At 38.9% G+C, this 22,537-nt stretch overlaps 1 protein-coding gene across 1 annotated transcript in view; it reads left to right on the forward strand.

Annotated features, from left to right (window-relative positions):
• The window catches only part of TDRD1 (tudor domain containing 1), a 32,469-nt gene that overhangs the window by 9,504 nt on the left and 428 nt on the right, over positions 1-22,537 (forward strand). Inside the window, exons 9-24 of the mRNA XM_059661984.1 lie at positions 606-749; positions 1,267-1,438; positions 2,492-2,578; positions 4,595-4,762; positions 4,880-4,987; positions 7,746-7,916; positions 9,873-10,109; positions 10,695-10,832; positions 13,296-13,406; positions 14,192-14,362; positions 16,319-16,594; positions 17,314-17,433; positions 19,331-19,447; positions 20,635-20,802; positions 21,622-21,849; positions 22,462-22,508. Of these exons, the coding sequence (XP_059517967.1) occupies positions 606-749; positions 1,267-1,438; positions 2,492-2,578; positions 4,595-4,762; positions 4,880-4,987; positions 7,746-7,916; positions 9,873-10,109; positions 10,695-10,832; positions 13,296-13,406; positions 14,192-14,362; positions 16,319-16,594; positions 17,314-17,433; positions 19,331-19,447; positions 20,635-20,802; positions 21,622-21,849; positions 22,462-22,508 (2,463 nt within the window). The remainder of the gene's footprint in view (positions 1-605; positions 750-1,266; positions 1,439-2,491; positions 2,579-4,594; positions 4,763-4,879; positions 4,988-7,745; positions 7,917-9,872; positions 10,110-10,694; positions 10,833-13,295; positions 13,407-14,191; positions 14,363-16,318; positions 16,595-17,313; positions 17,434-19,330; positions 19,448-20,634; positions 20,803-21,621; positions 21,850-22,461; positions 22,509-22,537) is intronic.

Below are 22,537 nucleotides of genomic sequence, written 5' to 3' on the forward strand. Positions count from 1 at the left end.
GCCAAGCAAAATAAACCAACTAGGGAAAGACAAAATATCACATGATCTCACTTATATGTAGAATCTTATGAACAAAATAAACTGATGAACAAAATAGGTCCAGAAGCATGGAACAGACTGACAAATCTCATAGGGGAGGGAGATGGAGGAGACAGAAAGAGGTTAACCAAAGAACATCTATCTATCTATCTATTTATCTATCTATCTATCTATATAAAAGGCTAATATGCAAAGTGTCCCCTCTGGAGTTCGACTGGGAGACCAGGAGATCAATTGCTCGCTATGATGTGCACTGACCACCAGGGGGCAGCACGGAACAAAGGAAGGCTCCGGCTGGCAGCCAGAAGGCCCCAATCAGCCCTGATCACTGGCCAGGACTAGGGACCCTACCTGTGCACAAATTCCATGCACCGGACCTCTAGTATATGCATATAGGCATAGCCCGGGGACACAGACAATAGTATGGGGAAGACCTGGGTGGGTTAGGGGCTGGGTGGAGGGGGGCAAAGGAGAGGAAAATGGGGAACTTCTGTCAATAATACATTAAAAAAAAAAAGATCATGAAATGCTTTTTTGAAGTAGAGTACCATTTTATTTCATTTCAGACCTGGAATAGAGTAATAATACAAGACGTTGATATGCTACAGAAGAAGGCACAAGTCTTATATATTGATTATGGAAATGAAGAAATAATTCCATTAAACAGAATTCAGCAACTAAACAGACACATTGACTTGTTTCCTCCTTGTGTGAGTCTCTTCTGCTTTCTAAATTCCTAATAGTGGCCCAAAGGAGCTGTTTTTAATGTTTTGATAGATACACTATTTGCTTGTTCTGTTCTGCTGTGAGTGCCTGTTGGCACATCTTTTTCTACCTAGGTAAACATTCAGTGGTTTTCTTGGCTAAGTACTACCTTGGGTGAAAAACTGTTAGCATTTTTAGGCATTATCAATCTGCTCTTTAACAATAATCATTTTTATACTTACTACACTATTTGAAAGTGACTTGAATTGATATGTAATTCAGGGATAATTATTCTTTCCTCAACTTCTCAAGCTTTAAGTCCCAAAAGTCAAAGCACTGTGAATAGGGTACCCAAAGAGAAAAATAATTACACATAAAATTGTTTATATGGTTTGTACTCAAAGATTTTTGAAAAATTTTTATGCATGAAAGCACATCTTTTTAAACCTTCACATAATTAACTAGAGAAAATCATTTTCAAATACTGATTTTTTTTTTAGTAACTTGCACAAAATCTTTCAGGCCATAAAGTGCTTTGTGGCTGATGTTATCCCAGCGGAGGGGAATTGGAGCAATGATTGTATCAAAACTATTAAATCACTGTTAATGGAGCAGTTCTGCTTGGTAAAGATTGTCAACATCTTGAAAGAGGACGTGGTTACCTTTGCTGTGGATGTTATGCTACCAAGTTCGGGTAAGACCTGAATCTTCCTTTGTAAATGAGGTGTTTAATCCGTTGTTTAGTCTCCACCTAATCCTCAGAGAAGAAAGAGAAACATGAAGTGAGGCCAAGTAAGCTCTGCTCTGGGGCATTCAGGCTGTGAATGAAGACGTGTCCTTGGCTCTGCTCTCGCAGTCGGCAGTGTGTCAGAGCCATGGCATGAATCCTCAGAACTGAGTGGATTAAAGGGCAGATGTAGACAGTCTGGGGGTGACGATATTGTCCTTTCAATATAACCATGATAATATCTACTTCTGAGTTCTCCTTTATTGAGAAGTTCAGAAATTTCTCTTACGAATGCATTCATTTTTATCATCATTGCTTTTCCTTTGAACAACCTTCACAGAACTGTATTTTGTTAGTGTTGATACTGTAAATACATAGTGTTCAGGTTGTGGAAATGAAAAATCACTTTGGAATCCTGTTCTTTCATTCTGGCTTTATATCTGTTTGAAAAGTGACTTCCTACCATGTGCTCATAATTGCCTCTCAGTTTCCCCGGTGTTACTCCTCTACTTTTAGAGACTCAGCATCGGTTGGTGACTTGGTAAAAAATGCAGTTAATTTTTTTGTGAAATTAGGTATAAAATCTATGTTTTGTTTCATTGGTATGTATGTTTCATATTATGACTTCAGCTTTTGGATATTATTTCAGAGAACTTGAAGTGCTGGCTAAGCCTTGTTTCAGTCATACTTTGTTTCTGAGAAGAAGTCTTGTGTCTTAAATCCATTTCCCCCCATAAACAGTGATCTTTCTAAGCATGCCAATAAGGTGGTACTAAATGTTAATCAGAATTTTGAAGTGAAATTTTCATTAAATTTTCTGTCAAGTGATGATGGGAATTTTAAAGCTGAGCATTACTAAAACATACTTTGCACAAAGGAACTGAACTAGTAAGAAATACGCCAATGTGTACAATAGCTATAATCTCTAAATCATGTAATTATGACTCATGTTTTCTATTTATGCTTTGCCTTAATATTTAGTATTTAGCTCACTGTAGATCTGTTTTCTTAATCACTTAGGAAAACCCTTAGACGATGTGCTTGTAGAAATGGGATATGGCTTGATACCTAAGGGACAAAATTTTAAGAAGCAAAGTGCAGTTCAAAGTGAGTATACACATTAATAGTGAACAGTATAGTGACTTCTACTAAACATAAAAGCACAAATGTCACAGTGTCCGGTTCATGGAAATGCTAGCCCTTCTATAAACTTTATACATGAAAGATGATAGTTTTTATTTAGTAACACATTATTTCTAATCTCAATGTCCCCTGCCTAGTTTTCTTCCCTGTCTTTCAGATGAATCCTTGCCATGATAATTATCAGAGATTACAAACATCTAAATATCATAACACTTTGTGTTGAGGTATTTTAGCTAACATTTCCTTAGTTCAATTTGATTTTCTTCCTTATTTGGGTATTCCAGCAATAATAAACAGTGCTAAACCATTCTGTCCTAGTAGGATGGTGTTTCTCTTTACATTTTTACTTTTTGTTTACGTGTGTGTAGTTTTTGTCTAGTCTACAACAAGTTTTGCTATGAGCATTTTATTTTCTCATTGCCTAGTCTTATGTGTTTCTTGTATTGTGCTTTTTCCTGTACTTTTCCTTTACCAATTCCGTCATATACCATATAACAACAGGGATATGTTCTGAGAAATGTGTCATTAGGTGATTTGGTCATTGTGCAAACATCATACAGTATACTTACACAAACCTAGGTGGTATAGCCTGCTACTGTAATAGTATGTGCTCTACTGGCAACTCAGATGGTTTGTTTCCAGTAGCAGCACCATAAACTCATGAGTAATGCATTACGCTATGTTACAACATCGCTAGGTGATAGGAATTTTCAACTTCCTATTGTAATCTTATGTCGGGACCTCTGTTATATACGTGGTCTGTAGTTGACTGAAGTGTCGGTAAGAAGTGCATGACTGGCCCTGACCGGTTTGACTCAGTGGATAGAGCGTTGGCCTGCAGACTGAAGGGTCCCGGGTTCGATTCCAGTCAAGGGCATGTACGTTGGTTGCAGGCACATCCCCAGTGGGGGGTGTGCAGGAGGCAGCTGGTCGATGTTTCTCATCGATGTTTCTGGCTCTCTATCCCTCTCCCTTCCTCTCTGTAAAAAATCAATAAAATATATTTTTTAAAAAAGAAGTGCATGACTGTACTGTAGATGAAGACACACTTCCTTGTCTCTAGAGGCTCATTCATCCAGAGGTGATCTCCAGATTAATGGTGCCATGATTAGATGCATCTTGTCACATAAACAAACTTAACTCGTCCTTACGTCTACCTTCTCCTTCACCTCCCATCTTTTGCGCTGGTTGCTGAGTCTTTATTAATTCTTCTTCCTAAGTGTTCTTTGTATGTTTTTTTTCTTCCTTTTTCTATTACCACTTTTTTTAGTTCAGGAATTCTTAACATTTGAGATGATTTCAAAAACTTTTTTATTTTATCTTTTTGTTTCTGGTCTGTATTCTTACACTACTGCCTGTATGATATCCCTAAAACACAAATCTTGGTGTGATAACTCTGCTGAAAAGCTTTCAGTAGTTCTTTGCCATCTAGAGGAGAAAAACCAAACACTTCCTGGTCTAGTAGTAGTCATGGTTGAAATCAGAAGGGTTGGTGATGTCTTAGGGATAGTGTGGAGTGAGGAAAAAAAGGGAAGGGCCTACAACGTAAGTGAGGAACTGTGCTGGGAAGGTGGGAAGAGCATGGGGAAATGTTGCCAGAGCAGCAGGGGGATAAGGGTTTCTAGGAGGCAGTTATCAGTAACAGCAGCTGCTGCAGAGGGGTCAAGTGGAAGGACCGGGAACCTTCAGAGCAACACCGGCTTTACTCCTGCACCGTGGAAGTGTGCAGAAGAGACACAGGCGATTATACAACAGTGTGAATGTGGAAGTGCAGGTGCAGTGGGAGCACCTGGGAGAGGCACCTGGTCCAGACTTGGCAGGAAATTATTGGGCTGCTGGAGGATTGGGGGTACTTGGAGGGGTGGATCTGTGAGCAGCACGTATTAAGGTCTAGAGGTGTGGAAAGCATGATTAGACCTGAAAAACTGAAAATTTTGATTAGTGAAACCAAAAAGACTTACTTTTCTGTTTTCTGATCAGGTGAGCCTGAAGATGTTGGGAAAATGACAGCTGAAAACAAAATTGTTGTAGACAGAAGAGACTTAATCCCAAAAGTGTTAACTTTGAACGTAGGTGATGAGTTCTGTGGTGTGGTTTCCCATATTCAGACGCCAGAGGACTTTTTTTGTCAAAAACTACAAAGTGGACGTAAGTCACCTTTCTCAGCTTGGCTCTCAAGATAACTTCAAGAGATTCAGCAGGCAAAAGTGAAGCTAATGTGTAGAGTTGTATTTCTTTTGCTTAAGATGTGATCTGTGTTTACAGATAAGCTCGCTGAACTGCAGGCGTCCCTTAACGAGTACTGTGTTCAAGTGTCTCCACGCTTGGATTTTTACCCAACCATTGGTGACATCTGCTGTGCTCAGTTCTCAGGTAAGGAAAGAGAGTGTGGTTAAATTTTTTTTTTTTCAGATTATTACATTTGTTCCTCTTTTTTTTCCCCCCCATAACTCCCCTCCTCCCAGTTCCCGCCCCACCCTCCGCCCTCACTCCCCACCCACTGTCCTCATCCATAGGTGCACGATTTTTGTCCAGTCTCTTCCCACATCTCCCACACCTTTCCCCCCCAAGAATAGTCAGTCCATTCCCTTCCTATGTCCCTGATTCTATTATAATCAACAGTTCATTCTGTTCATCAGATTATTTATTCACTTGATTCTTAGATTCACTTGTTGATAGATGCATATTTGTTGTTCATAATTTGTATCTTTACCTTTTTCTTCCTCTTCCTCTTCTTAAAGGATACCTTTCAGCATTTCATATAATCCTGGTTTGGTGGTGATGAACTCTTTTAGCTTTTCCTTATCTGTGAAGCTCTTTATCTGACCTTCAATTCTGAATGATAGCTTTGCTGGATAAAGTAATCTTGGTTGTAGGTTCTTGGTATTCATCACTTTGAATATTTCTTGCCACTCCCTTCTGGCCTGCAAAGTTTCTGTTGAGAAATCAGCTGACAGTCGTATGGGTATTCCCTTGTAGGTAACTGAGTTTCTTTCTCTTGCTGTTTTTAAGATTCTCTCTTTATCTTTTGCTCTTGGCATTTTAATGATGATGTGTCTTGGTGTGGTCCTCTTTGGATTCCTTTTGTTTGGGGTTCTCCGCGCTTCTTGGACCTGTAAGTCCATTTCTTTCACCAGGTGGGGGAAGTTTTCTGTCATTATTTCTTCAAATAGGTTTTCAATATCTTGGTCTCTCTCATCTTCTGGCACCCCTATAATTCTGATGTTGGTACGCTTGAAGCTGTCCCAGAGGCTCCTTACACTATCCTCGCATTTTTGGATTCTTTTTTCATTTTGCTTTTCCGGTTGGATGTTTTTTGCTTCCTCGCATTTCAAATCATTGACTTGATTCTTGCGCTCCTCTGGTCTGCTGTCGGGCGTCTGTATAATATTCGTTATTTCAGTCCGTGTATGCTTAATTTCTAGTTGGTTCCCCAATATAAGATCGAGGGTCTTATTAGTTTTCGTGTAGATCTCATTAAGTTTATCGGCAGCTTCTAAACAGTTCTTGAGAGACCTTAAAAGTGTGGTTCTGAACTCTATATCTTCCTTTGACAATTTTGTCCTGTTTCTTTGTCTCCGCATTTTGTTATGCTTCCTTGGTGCACCCCTTAGTGGTCTTTGTTCGCAGTCTTATAGTTAAATCTTGATTGTTGTAGCTAATTCCAGGGAGGGTTTGACCTCCAGGCCAAGTGGCTATGAGAATCAGCTGTGTCAGCAGTGAGAGAACTTCTGTCCTCTAGGGAGGTGCTAATCTAGCCTTTGCCTGAGGCTATCCGGCAAATGCCTCTGTGCAGGGCTCGGGCGGGGCAGGTCGCACAGGATCAACAGGGTGGGCCGGAGAGAGCAGTTATGGCGGCTCTCAGTCCTGTCCCCAGGGGCTCTGCCTCTCTGAGTCCCAGCACCCGCTGCAAAGCTCGGAGAGAAAGCTGCACTCGCTCAGACCGAAGCCAGACAGTCCCGCTTCTCCCGTTTGAGTCTGGGTCCCTAAAGACTCGCCCGGATCTGGTGCTCAGAGTCTGCGACTCCCTCCCAATTGAAAACAACAACCGCGCCCTCCGCCGCCAGCCCGCTCCGCACACTCGGCACCTCAGAATTTGACTTCAGCACTGCGCCTCCTCTGAGTGTCCGTGTGCATTTCTCTTTCCTCCTAGTTGTAGGACTTCCACTCAGCCAGCGTTCCTGTGGTTCTGGGTGATGTCCCTTCCGTTTTTTGGTTTCACTTTTGAAGTAGTTGTTCAAAGCAGCAAACTCCGGCGTTAACCTATGCCGCCATCTTGGTTCTCCTCTGGTTAAATTTTTTACTTAAGTAAAATGCAGGTGAGAGAGAATTTTCAGTTTGCACTGGATGGCCCTATTTGAAACTTGAGCACTAAAGTACACCAAATATGTCCAGTTAAACTAAATCAAAGTGCATAAAGGAAGAGGGCCGGGAATGTGGGGGGGGGGGGGAGAAGGGGGTAGAGAAGGTTTTGATTGTTTTATCAGCCCTGCAGTTTTGGGAGACTGGTGCAGATCATTCTGTTTACATCAGAATGCGAAGGTGGAACCTCCCAGGGTCATGAATTCTCCAGTTTTCTTTGGAAAAGCTAGAGGGCCTGGGAGTGCAGAGCTGTCATAGCACAGCCTCTCCAGCTGCACAGGTCTGGTCTTTGATAACTGCATTTCATTATTTTCGGGTGAAAGGAGAGCCAGTGACCTCACAGAGCGGGAGGTCCAAGCAGGCCTCTAGGAAAATGATTGCTTGGTTAGTGGAGTCTGGTTGACTCATACCGCCAGGTATTCTAAAATTAGCCCTGCTTGGTGCCTAAGCCAATGGTCCATGTATTGATCAAGACCTTGTGGATCCCCATGACCAACATGTTCTTTGTCCTAATGAGCTAACTGTCTGCTGGGGAGACAAGGCAAGGGTGGACATAAGTCATGACAGCAAACTGCATGAGTCTAGTAAGGTAAGAAGAAAGGCGATACTGAGTAGTTGAAGGCTTCTGTTAAGCAAAGATAGCAAGCATTCATTGTTCATTAAAGCTCAATATTAAAATTTACAAGTGACCATTTCTAAATTTGGGAGGAAAAGTTTTTGTTTACATCTACGTTGGAAAATCACTTGAGACTGAGTCTCCTTTTTTCAGAGGATGATCAGTGGTACCGTGCCTCTGTCTTGGCATACGCCTCTGAAGACTCTGTGCTGGTCGGATATGTAGATTACGGAAACTTTGAAATCCTGAGTTTGAAAAGACTGTGCCCCATAACTCCGAAGTTGTTGGAATTGCCAATGCAAGCAATAAAGTGTGTGCTGGCAGGTATGAAATTTTTATGGTCCCTGTATTTTGAAATGATTAAAACCTCAAGTAGGAGTATTAGAATTGAAATTAAACTACTGATAAGATAAAGGAACATGTTTAGACATAACTTATTAAGTGGAAAAATAATCCTTAATAGAACACTTAGGAAACACTATCTGTAATAAAACAAACTTAACGTACCTGTGGTTATGAAATTGAGTGTTCTTTGCTATTTATGGAGCTTGCATTATTAATATCATAGAAGTCTATTAACTACATAAAGTAGAGTGAAACCCACTTATAAAAGCAATAAGAACATTACAGGTATGTGCTTAGAAATTGCTGTGTATGTAATCTGTCCCAGAGGGCTTCTTTTCACGTCAATAATTGGCTTCTACACCTTCATGTATATGTACCCTAATTTAACTAATAACCAATTATAAGAATGCTACTTACCTATATTTTACAACCTGTCCGAGATCATCTACTTAAGATGGGTTGCGAGGTGTAGGTATGTTGCTAACAGGTCCTTAGGAGGTGTTGGTGGGTGTGCTGCTTTTCCTGTTTGTGGTGGTTCTCCAGATGGCGTTAAACTAGTGTACCCATCTGTCCGAAATGCAGAGGTAGTCAATGCCTTCATACCTGGGTGTACCAAATAGGTATTTCTGTCTTAGTTCATCTTGGCCAATTTTGGTGAGCTAAATTCATTACCAGTGAGGCTATTTTTTTGTAGGTTACATGGCTTTTATATTTTACTAGAGGCCCGGTGCACGAATTCGTGCATGGGTGGGGTCCCTTGGGTGGCCTGTGGGGATTGGGCCCAAACTGGCAGTCCAACACCGCCTGCCACTCCTACCTGCCGCTCCTGCTCACCCCGGCCCCACTGCGCCCAGTCAGTCCCCATTGGGAGAGGCTTGTGCCACCACAGTGGCGCTTGCCAACTGTGAGCCCTGTGTCTGGCGCCCATCCCGAGGGGGAAAGGGGAGGGTCCGGAACATGATGGGCCCTCTGGGCAGGCAGTGGGATGCTCTTGCTGTCTTGGGATTTGGATCCGTTCTGCTGCCACCAGTTGTTGGTAGCCCCCTGGTGGCTGCTTTTATATCATTTCTTCCTTGCGCAGCATCTGGGGAGGGGAAGTGGCCACAGTGCCCGAGGCCAACTTCCAGGAGGCCACCAGTGGCACTGTCAGGATTGTGCTGGCAGGGCCAGTCCATCGGTGCCTGGCCCGTTTTCTGGAGATTGTACCTGCAGGACTACTGAGGGAGGGAGTGTCTGCCGCCGGGCTGGTGGTCCACCAGGATGGGTCAGTCAGCTGAGCGTCCGCCCCCTGGTGGTCAGTGCGTATCAAAGCGACCAGTCAACTGGTCATTCGGTCGCTTAGGCTTTTACATATATAGATGAACTAAGCACTATGTTGGGGTCGCCGTAAATGCTTCATATATGATGTAAGGGACCAGTGTTTTTTCCTGGATTTCTCATACTTTTGTTTATGATTTTCATAGCAACCTTATTAAGACATAATTTACATATACCACAAAATTCACTATTTTAGGTACACAACTCAGTGATATTTAGTAAATTTACCAAGTTGTATAATTATCACTGTAACCCTGCTTCAGAATATTTCCATCACCCAAAGGAGATCTCTTGTGCCCGTTTATAGTTAATCCTTGCTCCCCAGGCAACCAGGAATCTGCTTTCTGGCTTTACAGATTTGCTTTTCTGGACATTTCGTATCAGTGGAATTATGTGTTGTTTTTTTACATAGAACTGTAGAACGTTTTACAGGCGTTTTCTTTGTAATTTTGCCTTCATTTGCATGTTTAGAAAATCTTTCTGCTCAGATGGAACTTTTTGGGTTCCAGTGTTTGTCACAGATTACTTAAGTGCACCTTTGTGGAAATTTAAAGCTGAATTTCTAAGTGCTTGCTGTAAGAAATACTTTAACATCCTTAAAAAAAAATTCTTTGTTAGGAGTAAAGCCATCATTAGGAATTTGGACTCCAGAAGCTATTTGTCTGATGAAAAAGACTGTACAGAACACAATGATCACGGTGAAAGTGGTGGACAAGTTGGAGAACAGTTCCCTGGTGGAGCTTATTGATAAATCCATGACACCTCACATCAGTGTTACTGAAGTTCTCATAGATGCAGGCTTTGCTGCCCGGGAAAAGGGGATAGTGACAGAGAAGCTCATGAAAGAAGCCAATGGTAAGTAAAATGTCAGTCAGACAATGTTCAGGCTGGAGTTCAGATGGTTTCGTGAATATGTAGGTTTTCATATGTTCAAAAAGAATTATGTTGCCCGGCCGGTGTGGCTCAGTGGCAGAGCATGTAACCATGAACTAAGAGGTTCCTGGATTCCTGGTCAGGGCACATGCCTGGGTTGCAGGCTCGATCCCCAGGGGTTATGCAGGAAGGCAGACAATTGTTGTTTCTCATCGATGTTTCTAGCACTCTATCCCTCTTCCTTTCTCTCTCTAAAATCAATACAGTAAAATATTAAAGAATTATGTTGAGTACTTGTTGTCTTTTAAATCAGTCATTGGTCTAAATACATGTAAGAGTTGTTTGGGAACTGAATATTTGTTAAAATTTTATGGGTCACTGGCCGCTGAAGGTCAGTCAGAAATGTGAATGAATTTGAAATGTGAAATGTACTGAGGGTAGTAATGGTTGAGTGTAATACTGTCAACTTTCCTATGAATTCACTAAGAGAATCATTGACAATTCAGTTCTTCCAAAGCAGATTTCTCAGACCATTTGGTTTTCTAAAATGTTCATTTATTTTCACAGCTCCCTTGGGTGTAGAAGCAAAACTAAATCCATTGGCATGGACATGGGTTGCCCTTACTGTTGACCAAACAGTAGATGTTGTGGTCTGTGTGATACATAGTCCTGGCGAATTTTATTGTCATGTGCTTAAAGAGGACAGTAAGTTGACTCATTTATATTTTTTCACAGATACATTGGTGTAGATAAGAACTCAAGATGAGTTTACTGAGTGATAAAAGTACTCTTTCCAAGAAGGGCCAAGTGGGTATTTGTACCTCCAAGAAAGATATGGTTAAACGTAGTTGCCTTTTATTTCAATTTTAAGCCCTTATTTTTATTTCCAACATCTCTCCTTATATTTAAACTAGTTTAGATTTCACAAAATGTCTCCTAAATTCAGTTTTGAAAATTAAATTTAATTGTTGGTTTCATTGAAATACAATATATATATATATATATATATATATATATATGCACAAATAAGAGTATGACATAAGTTATCACAAAGTCAAAACACTTGTATAACCAACATCTAGACCAAGTAATAAAGTATTGCCAGTAACCCAGAAGTTTCCTTCATGTCTTCCTATCACTACCGCTTCTCTCTTTCAAGAGTAAATACTAACCTGCCTTCTACTCACATAGATTTTTTTTTTCTGGTTTTGAACTTCATATAAATGGAATGATACAATATGCACTCTTTAGTGTTGGTTTTCTTTACATTGCTTTTTAAAACTGGCCATCATTTTTACATGTAACGGTGGCTTGCTTTTTTGTTGCTGCATAGTGTTCTACTGTATGAATATACCACAGTTTATTATTTCCACTGTTGGATGTTTGGCTGTTTCTAGTTTTGAGCTATAAAATAATGTTGCTATGAATATTCTCAAATTTAGTGCACATGTGCATGCGTTTCCATTGATTATATTCCTAGGAATGAACTTACTGGCTATATCTTAGAGCAGCGGTCGCCAACCTTTCGGACCTCATGGACCACCAGTGGTCCATGGACCACCGGTTGGTGACTGCTGTCTTAAAGGTATGTATATTTTCAGCTTGGGTCAATGAAGGCTGAAAGTGAATATGACAGTTGTCAATTTAAGTGTTCTAGTTCAGCAGTCGCCAAAAGTTACAAAAGAGTATTAGTGGAGCCCTGGCAGGTAGCTCAGTCGGTTAGAGCACTGAACCTGTCAGTGAATGCATAAAAAAGTGCATTGTTAATCAGGGGTTTTCTCTCTCCCTCCCTCTCTCCCTTTCTCTCTAAATCATTTTTTAAAAATACGTAGTGAAAAGTAAGTTTTCTATTTCCTCTTCTGAATTTTCGTTGTTGTTGTTGTTAATCCTGGCCCGAGGATATTTCTCCATTGATTTTTAGGGAGAGTGGAAGAGAGAAGGAAAGACTGAGAGAAACATCGATGTGAGAGAAGCACACCTACCTATTGGTTGCCTCCTGAACGAGCTCCAACCAGGGCCTGGGCCAGGAGGAGCCTGCAACCAAGGTACCTGCCTTTGACCGGAATCAAACCCGGGACCTTTGGTCTGCAGGCCGATGCCCTATCTACTGAGCCAAACTGTCTAGGGCTCAATTTTCTGAATACCTTTTCAGAAGTACATACTCTGTACATTTGCTTATGTAAGTGTACATATTCCTTTTATGTAGGCATAAATGATAAAGTACTGTCTGTATATTATTTTTGCAGTTTGCTTCTCTCATTCTATCTTGGATATCAGTTCTCATAGTGTTTTCTCTCTTCTTTTTCTACTACACTTTCTATTGTAGAATAATTGAGATTCACAGAAAAGCTGAAAAGATGGTACAGAGAGTTCCTGAGCACCCCTCACTGAGCTTCCTTTGTAGTGAACATCTTGTTGCTGTATACTGATAACAATGCCCTCGTCTTGTCACTGTGCTCAGTAAATTGTTGGCATAGGGTTTACTGGGAAGATTAACTAAATAATGACTTAAAATTTGCCCAGTTTTTATTTTTTTTAATATATAGGGTGTCCCAAAATTCATGCAGGAAGTAATTTTGATAGAAAACACGGGTTTATAATTAAAAATTGTAAATTTTTTATTGACTCATAAAGTATACACAGTATAGGGTTATGTATGGAATAGCACATCAGGTAAATGGCCTCCACAGCTTTGCTGGCACATACGAAAAGCCGTGGTCTTCATTGGTCTTCATTGTCCCTGCTCCTGGGCCATAATTGGTACTTGGTAATGCTTATCAAATTGAAGGGATTGAAATCAAAGGGCAACAGATATTAGAATCTGATTCAATAAACCAAGGAAAATTAGGCTTTCATTTTTTGTTGTTGTTAATGCTCATGCAAAATTCAAATCTTGCGTGAATTTTGGGACACCCTATATATATTTTTATTGATATCAGAGAGGAAGAGAGGGAGAGAGAGAGAGAAACATCAATGATGAGAGAGAATCATTGATTGGCAAATTTGCCCAATTTTTAATGAAAAGGGAAAAGCATTTGGTGTACTTAATAGTTGTTTGGGGATATACCTGAGATTATATGATTAAAACATTTTTTAGCTTTAAAGAAAAATCTATATTCTGCATTTTTTTAAAAAATATTAAATGCTGCATGTGTATTGTATTTTCAGCTTTAAAGAAACTCAATGATTTGAACAAATCACTAGCAGACCTTTGCCAGCAGAAGTTGTCTAATGACTTCAAGGCAGAAATAGGGCAACCTTGTTGTGCTTTTTTCTCAGGTAAGTTGCAGTTGGTGCAATCTTGACTTTACCAGAACCTTTTGTTTCTTGACATTCAACCCCCCTTTTTTTTTAATTTAAATTTTTATTGAATGTATTGGGGTGACATCGTTTAATAAAATTATATGGGTTTTATCAACCCTTATTTTTGATGTATATTTTCTTTCTGATGTTTAAGCAAATATTTTTCACACTTGACATTAAGTGAATGCTTAAGATGTTTTTTCTTCTCTCTTTGACCAGGAACTTCCAAATGATACTTTCATACTTAAACTTGGTTAAATGCTTTTCTTTCCAAAATTTCTGATAATACTAAAATAAATTAGATAATGGAAAACCTGTCCACTGTAGATTTATTGTTTTTTCTGGTCACCCTGTGCTTACTTCTTTTGAAGTTAAATTTAATGAGAGATCTTAATTTCATTGCAAGACTTTTTCTATTTACTTTTTATATTATTTTACCAAGTAACAATTAAAACAATCTGTCAGTAGTAGTGCGAGTATTTTAAGTCTTCCAGATTGACAGACATGCTTACATTTACCTTTACATTCTGATAATTTAAGGACAGGTGATGAATGAAATCTTTAACTTATATCAGATGTAAAAGTGTGGTGCTGTAAAAATTTTGGAGGTATTCTAAAAATTGATTTTGAGTATTCTTGTAGGAATCTGTGAATGAAAGCTAAAGGCATCATTTGTGGAAGAGCAGGTTTATTAGTTGCTAGACAAATGATGTCTTTTTCATGATACAACTTCCATGTTATAAACTTTATCTTAAACCTAGGTGATGGCAATTGGTATCGTGCTTTAGTCAAGGAAATTGTCCCAAATGGAAACATTAAAGTACATTTTGTGGATTATGGAAACATTGGAGAAGTTACTGCAGATGAACTCCAAATGATCCCTTCTGAATTTTTAACACTTCCATTTCAAGGGATACAGTGTTGGTTAGTAGGTATGATGTAGAATAAGAAATCTTCTCTACTGTCTTCTAATACTTAGAGTGCATAAACATCTAAGTATTAATATCTATAATTTTAATATTTTGTGTAAGTTAGAAGATCTTACTTTATAATATACAATTTCAAAATGTATTTTTAAAGATACTGGCCAGACTGTCTGTCGATGTCAGAGTAGGGAAGCAGCTGCTTTTCTGTACTGTGATGGGCGGGAAAATGGATGTCTTCTCATGAAGGTATTTTGCTTCCAATAATTTATCCCAAAGAACTAATCCTGGAATTTTACAAAGTCCACCTACAAGGAAACTCATTCCACGCTGTTAATAAAAGCAAATCAACCTAAATAATAAGAGAAGATGGGTTAAATGATGCGCCATACAATGGGTAATGGTAGTGTCTGGTTCATGGGGTGGTTGTGAGGATTAAAGGAATGTTCAGAACAGGGCCTGGCACTCAGAGGTCCTATTTTACTGTTTGTTATTACATAGTCATTAAAAGGAGGTTAAATGTGTCATTGATAGAAGAATTGTTCATGCTTTAAGTGAAGAAAACAGTTACAAGGAGATGCAGCACAGCGTTATAACTAGGAGGACAGACTCTAGGACCAGCTCTGCTCCCTACCAGCCGTGAGACCTCAAGCAAACTATTTAAACTCTGCTCTTATTTCCTCCCATGCACACAGTAACAGTACCTTCCTCAAAGAGATAAAAGTATAAACACTTAACAGTGCCTGGGCACTGTTATACCCATAATAGCTATTATTATAATAAAAAATTTATTTAAAAAAGAAATATGAGTATATATGTTCATGTGTGTATTTCCCTGAAAACTGTGGAAGGTTGGATACCAAAATGGTAACAGTGGTCTGTCTGGAAGCATAGATGCTTTTCATTTGTTCCTTTGCTTATTTGTTTTCTTTCTACTTAATTTGTACTAAGTATGTTTCAGATTATTGTTTTTAATTACCACGTTTTATGTCAGTGTTTCTTAATATGTGGCCCCCAAACAAGATGCAGCAACATGAGAACTTAAAAATGCAGATTCTCATTCCCCACTCAAGGCCAACTACTAAATTGCAAACTCTTGGGTGGGGCCCCTAAATCTGTTTTAACAAGCCCTCTAGGTTATCCAGATGCACACTGAAGTTTGAGAATCACTGTTAAGAATAGGGTATAAGCCAAAATTAGCAAAGGAAAAGAATCTGTGGCTCAGTAGTTTAAAATGATATTTTAAAATATTAGAAAACTGTTCACAAAGGTGAATTATGTGGTTGACATCTTTTTTTTATTTTATTACCAGTATAATTGGCCACTCATCATTGTGTGTAACAGAACATAAAAATGGCTTCTAAAAGAAATAATAGCCCTAGCTGGTTTGGCGCAGTGGATAGAGCATCGGCCCGAGGACTAAAGGGTCCCAGGTTCAATTCTGGTCAAAGGCATATGTCTGGGTTGTGAGCTTGATCCCCAGTGTGGGGTGTGCCAGAGGCAGCCGATCAGTGATTCTCATCACTGATGTTTCTCTCTCTCTCTCCCTCTCCCTTCCTCTCTGAAATCAACAAAAAAATATTTTTTAAAAAGTTAAGAAATAACAGTTCTATTTTTGCCTATTGGGAAAATGCCAGGTAAAGACACATTAGGAGGAAAGTAAGGAAAATATCCTGAGCAATAAATTTGCAAATGCATTATTGGTAAATCAGATATGCAGGGCGTAGATACAGAATTGAGTATTGGAAAAAGATATTCAACATTGCTGACCTGAAGCAAAAATACAGCATGGCATATACTAGTAAACCTAACCAATGGACCCAGACACCAGGGGGGGTGAGGGCGTGAGTCGGGGACTGGGGGTGCAATGGGGGCTAAGGACACACATGTAATACCTTAATAAAGAAAAAAAATACAGTGTGGGCACAGAATTCTTCTTAATGCTGTTCTGCATATATTTGCCAGATATACAGCCTAGAAACAAACACTGGACTAAGGAAGACATAGAAAAATTTCAGATGTGCGTTGCAGGGATAAAACTCCAAGCCCGAGTGGTTGAAATCTCTGAAAATGGAGTGGGACTTGAGCTCACCGATCTCTCCACTTGTTATCCCAGAATAATTAGTGATATGCTCATTGAGGAACATGAGGTTGTAAAAGCCAGTTCACCACAAAAAGACTTTACAACAGACAGACCTGTCAATAAGCATGATCTTCAGATTGAAACCCCAGGGCATCAAGGTAACATTTTTAAGCTATTTGTTTGTTATTTAAATTTGTGTTATCCTTTGTTTTCAAAGGCTGTGAAAAATATTCTATTCTGAAGGATACAATTTTCCTATAGAAATATGCTTTGTGGAGATAGATTAATAATAGGCTATCTATAATAATAAAAGCATAATATGCTCATTAGACCAGATGTCCTTCTGGACATCCTTCCAGACGACCTTCCAGACAAAGCGGGGCTTTGAGGGAAGCCGTGCCGGCAGCCGGGGGATTGAAGGCCTACTCTTGCACGAATTTCATGCATTGGGCCTCTAGTTGAAGTTAATTTAATATAAATTTATTGAAACATGATGGTTTCATTCAACCAACACTGTACTCATTTTTAATGTAGTTACTTATCAGGTAAACTTGCATCATACATTTGTGTATCCCTTAATGTTTGAATACATTTTAAGAATGATACTGAATATACTACAGGAATGGAAATGTATTACAGAAACACAGTACTACAGGAGTGCAGTGGTTCAAAGATTCTCATTACAGATTGTTTTTTTTAATTTTTTTTATAACACCCACAAAATTCCTCAAATTGAATAGATTGTTTTGTAAAAATACAGATATTATTTTGGGAAATTGGGAATGTTGATGAAAAAAAGCAGTGAATAAACACATTACTAGGAAAGAATACTGAATTGGACCTGTTTCATGGAGACCTTTGTTTGGTATGTTTTCAGCCGTCTCTTTAGCTCAGCAGTGGAGGACAATAGAATTGCCAGTTGATAAAACTTTACAAGCCAGCATATTAGAAATCATAAACCCAAACTTATTTTATGCTCTGCCAAATGACATGCCGGGTAAGAAATTAAAATTTGAGACCCATTTATGCTAACCTTTTTAACTGTAAAATAAAAGTGCTTATCTGAAGTCATTAGGGAATGGGGAGAAGGAGGAGGGTAATAACTTTGTCTCAAGGTTTTACGGAAGAATTGATCTTATTAGCACTTCAGGCAGATTCACGAATAAAAACACCAGTGTGGACATAAATAGAATGCCCTGCATTCAGCACCTGTTCAACCTAGTCTTAATAATCTACAGCTTTTTATAACAAAACAATGTCTTGATTACTGTATAACTTCTTGTTTAAATGCATTGTGTTCAATTGTATTTACCAAGTTAATCTTCAACAGCCGTGTTAGAGAATTTTTTTTTTTTAATTCTCACCCGAGGATATTTTTTCCATTGATTTTTTTAGAGTGGAAGAGAAACAGAAACATTGATGTGAGAGAGACACATCAATTGGTTGCCTCTTGCTTGTGCCCCAACTGGGGCCCAGGATTGAACCTGCCACCGAGGTAATCAAACCTGTGACCCTTTGGTCAGCAGGCTGACACTCTAACCACTGAACAACACCGGCCAGGGCCATTTAAGAGAATTTGAAACAAAACTTTTTATATTCAAAGAGTACTTTGTATTCTGTTTATAATCATAGTGTTAGTATACCTTTAGAAACTTAGAGAACGGTTTAAACCAGGGGTGGGCAAACTTTTTGACTCGAGGGCCACAATGGGTTCTTAAACTGGACCGGAGGGCCGGAACAAAAGCATGGATGGAGTGTTTGTGTGAACTAATATAAATTCAAAGTAAACATCATTACATAAAAGGGTACGGTCTTTTTTTTTTTTAGTTTTATTCATTTCAAATGGGCCGGATCTGGCCCGCGGGCCGTAGTTTGCCCACGGCTGGTTTAAACTGTATAGTGTATAAGTAAAGAGTAGCGTATAAGTATTTTTAATTTTCCTTTTTTGTTTCATGGAAGTTTACAATTAAGGCTTCTTGTCAGTGTTGTTTGAGTGTATCCTTGTAGTGTAGAATGTGAGTTAGTGCAATTTGGGTGGTAGCTATTCAAAATAATTTGCAGGTATTTAAAGGCTGAAGAAAATAAACCTTTGTTTCAAATTGTCAGACCTAGAATTGTGATAATACCAATAACTGCTTAAATTTATCTCTGATATTACAAATAATTATCTTTCATCTGTAGAATAGAAAGCAAGGGTTTAGGATTATTCAATCCTGATAACATATACTAGTAGTATGACAAATTGGAAGTATTTTATTAACTGGAGGCATACCTCAGAGATGATGCAGTTCAACTCCAGACCACTGCAATTAAGCAAATATCACCCTAAAGCAAATCGCATGAATTTTGCTTCCCAATGCATATAAAAATATTTACACTCTACTGTAGTCTATTAAGTATTCAATAGCTTTATTTCTAAAAAGAAAATGTATATTTCTTAATTGAAAACTACTTCATTGCTAAAAAAGTGCTGTCATCTGAGCCTTTAGCAAGTTGTAAGCTCTTTGCTGGTGGAGGGTCTTACCTTCAATTTGTAAAAAACACAATATCTGAAGCACTATAGAACCAGGTGTGCCTGTATAACACACTCACTGCAAAGCACACCAAACAATTGTAAAAATACAGCTTTATCATTTTTCATAAGTGTGAACACCCTAGTATGGCAACCCCAAGCAAGACATTAATCTCCACAGGCTTCCTTCTTGCCCCTCCCAGTACTACATCCCTTCAGCACAAGATGACCAATAGGGTTTTATTTATTTTTTAAAAATAAATGTATATTTTAATATACACAGAGGTTTTGGGGGGTTATTAGATTTAACATTGTTTTGTATACTATATTTAATAATAGTATTGAAAATTTTTTCACAAAAGATTGTTTTTATATATTTTAGAAGATCAGGAAAAACTGTATGTATTGACAACTGAATTGTTAGTATATTGCAATGCTCAGACGAGGCAATCATCCTATAGACCGAGAGCGGGAGATGCGTGCTGCGCCAAATACACAAGTAAGATTCTTCTAGGGAAAATACTTTTCTGTTCTCTTTCACATGAAATGATATGGATCTTGTTATTTAAGATGCACATTTCACTTGATTAGGTAGAGAAATTAAAGAAAAGGTCATGGGTTTAATTCAAATATTGGAGTTATTCAGCTTTTCTGTTCCATAACCACAGTTATACTTAGGCAAGGGTATAGGTAGAGATTTACAAATCTGTCAGTACTTCTAGATAACCAGCTCTAGATAATAATACTCTATATCAGCGGTTCTCAACTTGTGGGCCGAGAACAATGAAAATACATCCTGCATATCAGATATTTACATTACGATTCATAACAGTAGCAAAATTACAGTTATGAAGTAGCAACGAAAATAATTTTATGTTTGGGGGTCACCACAACATGAGGAACTGTATTAAAGGGTCGTGGCATTAGGAAAGTTGAGAACCACTGTGAGTCTGTCTATATGGTGGATCAGTAGGTATTTATCAATTATACTACATTAGACATGTATATAAGAAAATTTAAAACGGAATCATTTGGGGGTCTGGAATAGATTTATTAAATTTACATTATTTCTAACGGGGAAAAAACGATTCGGTTTTTGAACAAATCGCTTCTCGAATAGCCTTCTGGAATGAATTAAATTTGAGAAACTGTAAGTGATAATTTTTGATTAGGTTAAATATTCTTTATTACTTTAGTAGTGTTGAATAAACACTATTCACAGGCTAGCCATGTGGTGTACTATAATTAGATTTCTATTTTGTAGCGCTTTTTGTTGTTACTGGTGTTCTGTATACTTTCACTAATTACCTACAGTTCTCTGCATTGGTGTAAATTCAGTGAACACTTAATGTACTTTTATCAACTTTTATTGTATTAGAAGCCTCTTTAAACTTCTGAACCACTCCTTTCTAGACTGCTTGCCCTCCAGACCTGAGCCATCATCCTGGAATTTTCCCTTCACCATCATGCTGGGAGTTGTTTCAACACCACCCACCCTTGTTTCTTTGATTTCTCCTCCACCCCACCTTGTTGTCTAGATCTCCCCCTCAGTCATCGGGATCCCTTGTTTTCGGAATCCCTTACTTTACTGTAATATTTGGGTATATTCCATTCTCCAGAAGCTGATAAAAGGTACATGTAAGATTAATTATCTCTCATGTTTGAAAAACTCCATTATGTTTTCAGGTGATGATCTCTGGTACCGCGCTATTGTTCTGGGGGTGTCGGAGGCCGAGGTGAAAGTGATCTATGCAGACTATGGAAACGTGGAAACTCTGCCCCTTTGCAGAGTGCAGCCGATCTCCGCCAACCATCTGGAACTGCCTTTCCAAATTATTAAATGTTCGTTCGAAGGTAGATAAGTCACTTTCCAATTTGGGTGTCTCTGGGTTGTTGCTTTTTCCTGTTTGTTCTAGAGCTCTAAGTCTGAATCAAATAGGTATTTCAAGTAACTGCCAAGATTTCTAAATATCAAGCAGAGTTTACAAAGAAATCTCCTATCTTTTATTTTTTCATTCTCACAAAAATGATATTCAGTTGGTCCATCTTTGTTTTACAGATGGTTTCATAGTGCCCAGGTTTAGAGGTTGTTTTGTCCCAGGTTGCAAAACTAGGAAGTGGCAGGGCCAGGATGAATGTGGGTCACCTGACCGCTCCTGTGGGGGGTCTTCCTGCTGTGTCACCCTCTGTCTTTAGAGACATTCAGATGACACTGCGTATAGTATTATCTGCATATTTTCAATTCTTCTCTTGGAATTTGTATGAAGTGTGCTGAAGTATTACAGTAAGTCTTACTTACTGTACTTACTCCTGATTTCTTTACCTGGAGGTACCCGCAGATAAGAACATATTGATTGCCTCAGGGTCTGCTTTGACTCAGAGAGTTGGGGAACTGTTACTGTTTTTTCTCCCACATGAATATATGTCCAGGAAGGCAACCAATTTTCTGTTTGGGCCCTCCAGACCTAGATTAGTGCTTGACACACAACAGGGATCAACGAGTACCTAAGTTTTATTTTTTTTAATGCAGCAAATAGCAGTAGTACATCAAAGCATACATAAACCTAGCTAAAATCAGTGAGGCTTTTTCTTATTATCCTTAGATAATTTATCTAAATACTACCTTTTTAAAGGGACTTAAAGATTAACTCTAATATGTAATTTTTTTTCCAGGACTAATGGAATTGAATGGAAGCTGTTCTCAATTAGTAATAGAGCTACTAAAAAACTTCATGTTGAATCAGAATGTAACGCTTTCTGTAAAAGGAATCACTAAGAATGTCCATACTGTGTCGGTTGAGAAAAGCTCTGAGAACGGCGCTGTCAGTCTAACTGATAAGCTGGTGATGTATGGTCTGGCAAGAGACATCACATCTAAAAAGCAAAATGCTCTAAATAAAGGTATGTTTTTCCAAGTGTAATAACAAATGTAAGTGTGATTAAGAATCGCTGTCAATTTAGTTGAACTCATCTTTCCTTACTCCCCGTGGCCACATTCCCCCCTCCTCCTCTGTGAGCCCAGTGGCAGGGCTCCAGGTCCTGACGCCGCCTCGAGGACCTCCTGGGTGGAAGCAGGCCGCGCAGTCCAGACTGTCCTTAGATCAGGCTCAGCAGCACTGTCCTTGGAATTGATGCCAAGAACGTTAGAAATGTCGGGCATTCAAAGTTACTTCCAGTTAACTTTTGATCCTGGTGAAAGTGAAAAACACCCACATTTTTTAGATTGGATCTTATAATATTTCATAAGATGGTGATTTGGCAGGCCTGCCCTCAGCCAAAAAGAGACATCCCATATGAGAGGCAGAAGACCTAAAACCTTGGAGACGTGGGCATTCGTTTGGTAAAATCCCTGGACACAGTAGAGATAGCATGGAAACGCAAACAGAAGGTTAATTGATCAAGTCTTTTGTAGTTGGAACCCATGACTGGGGAGGGGCATATGTTCAGACTTTAGGATTTTTGTTACTTATATTGCATGTTTGTGACCTAAAGACTTTTTGCATTTGCTTTTAGAAAAGACGAACAGGATGAATTGCTGCTGCTCAGAATTACAGAAACAAGTGGGTAAAGTTTTCTTTAAGTGAAATTA

This window comes from Myotis daubentonii, chromosome 13, assembly GCF_963259705.1.
Source record: "Myotis daubentonii chromosome 13, mMyoDau2.1, whole genome shotgun sequence".
Lineage (NCBI taxonomy): Eukaryota > Metazoa > Chordata > Mammalia > Chiroptera > Vespertilionidae > Myotis > Myotis daubentonii.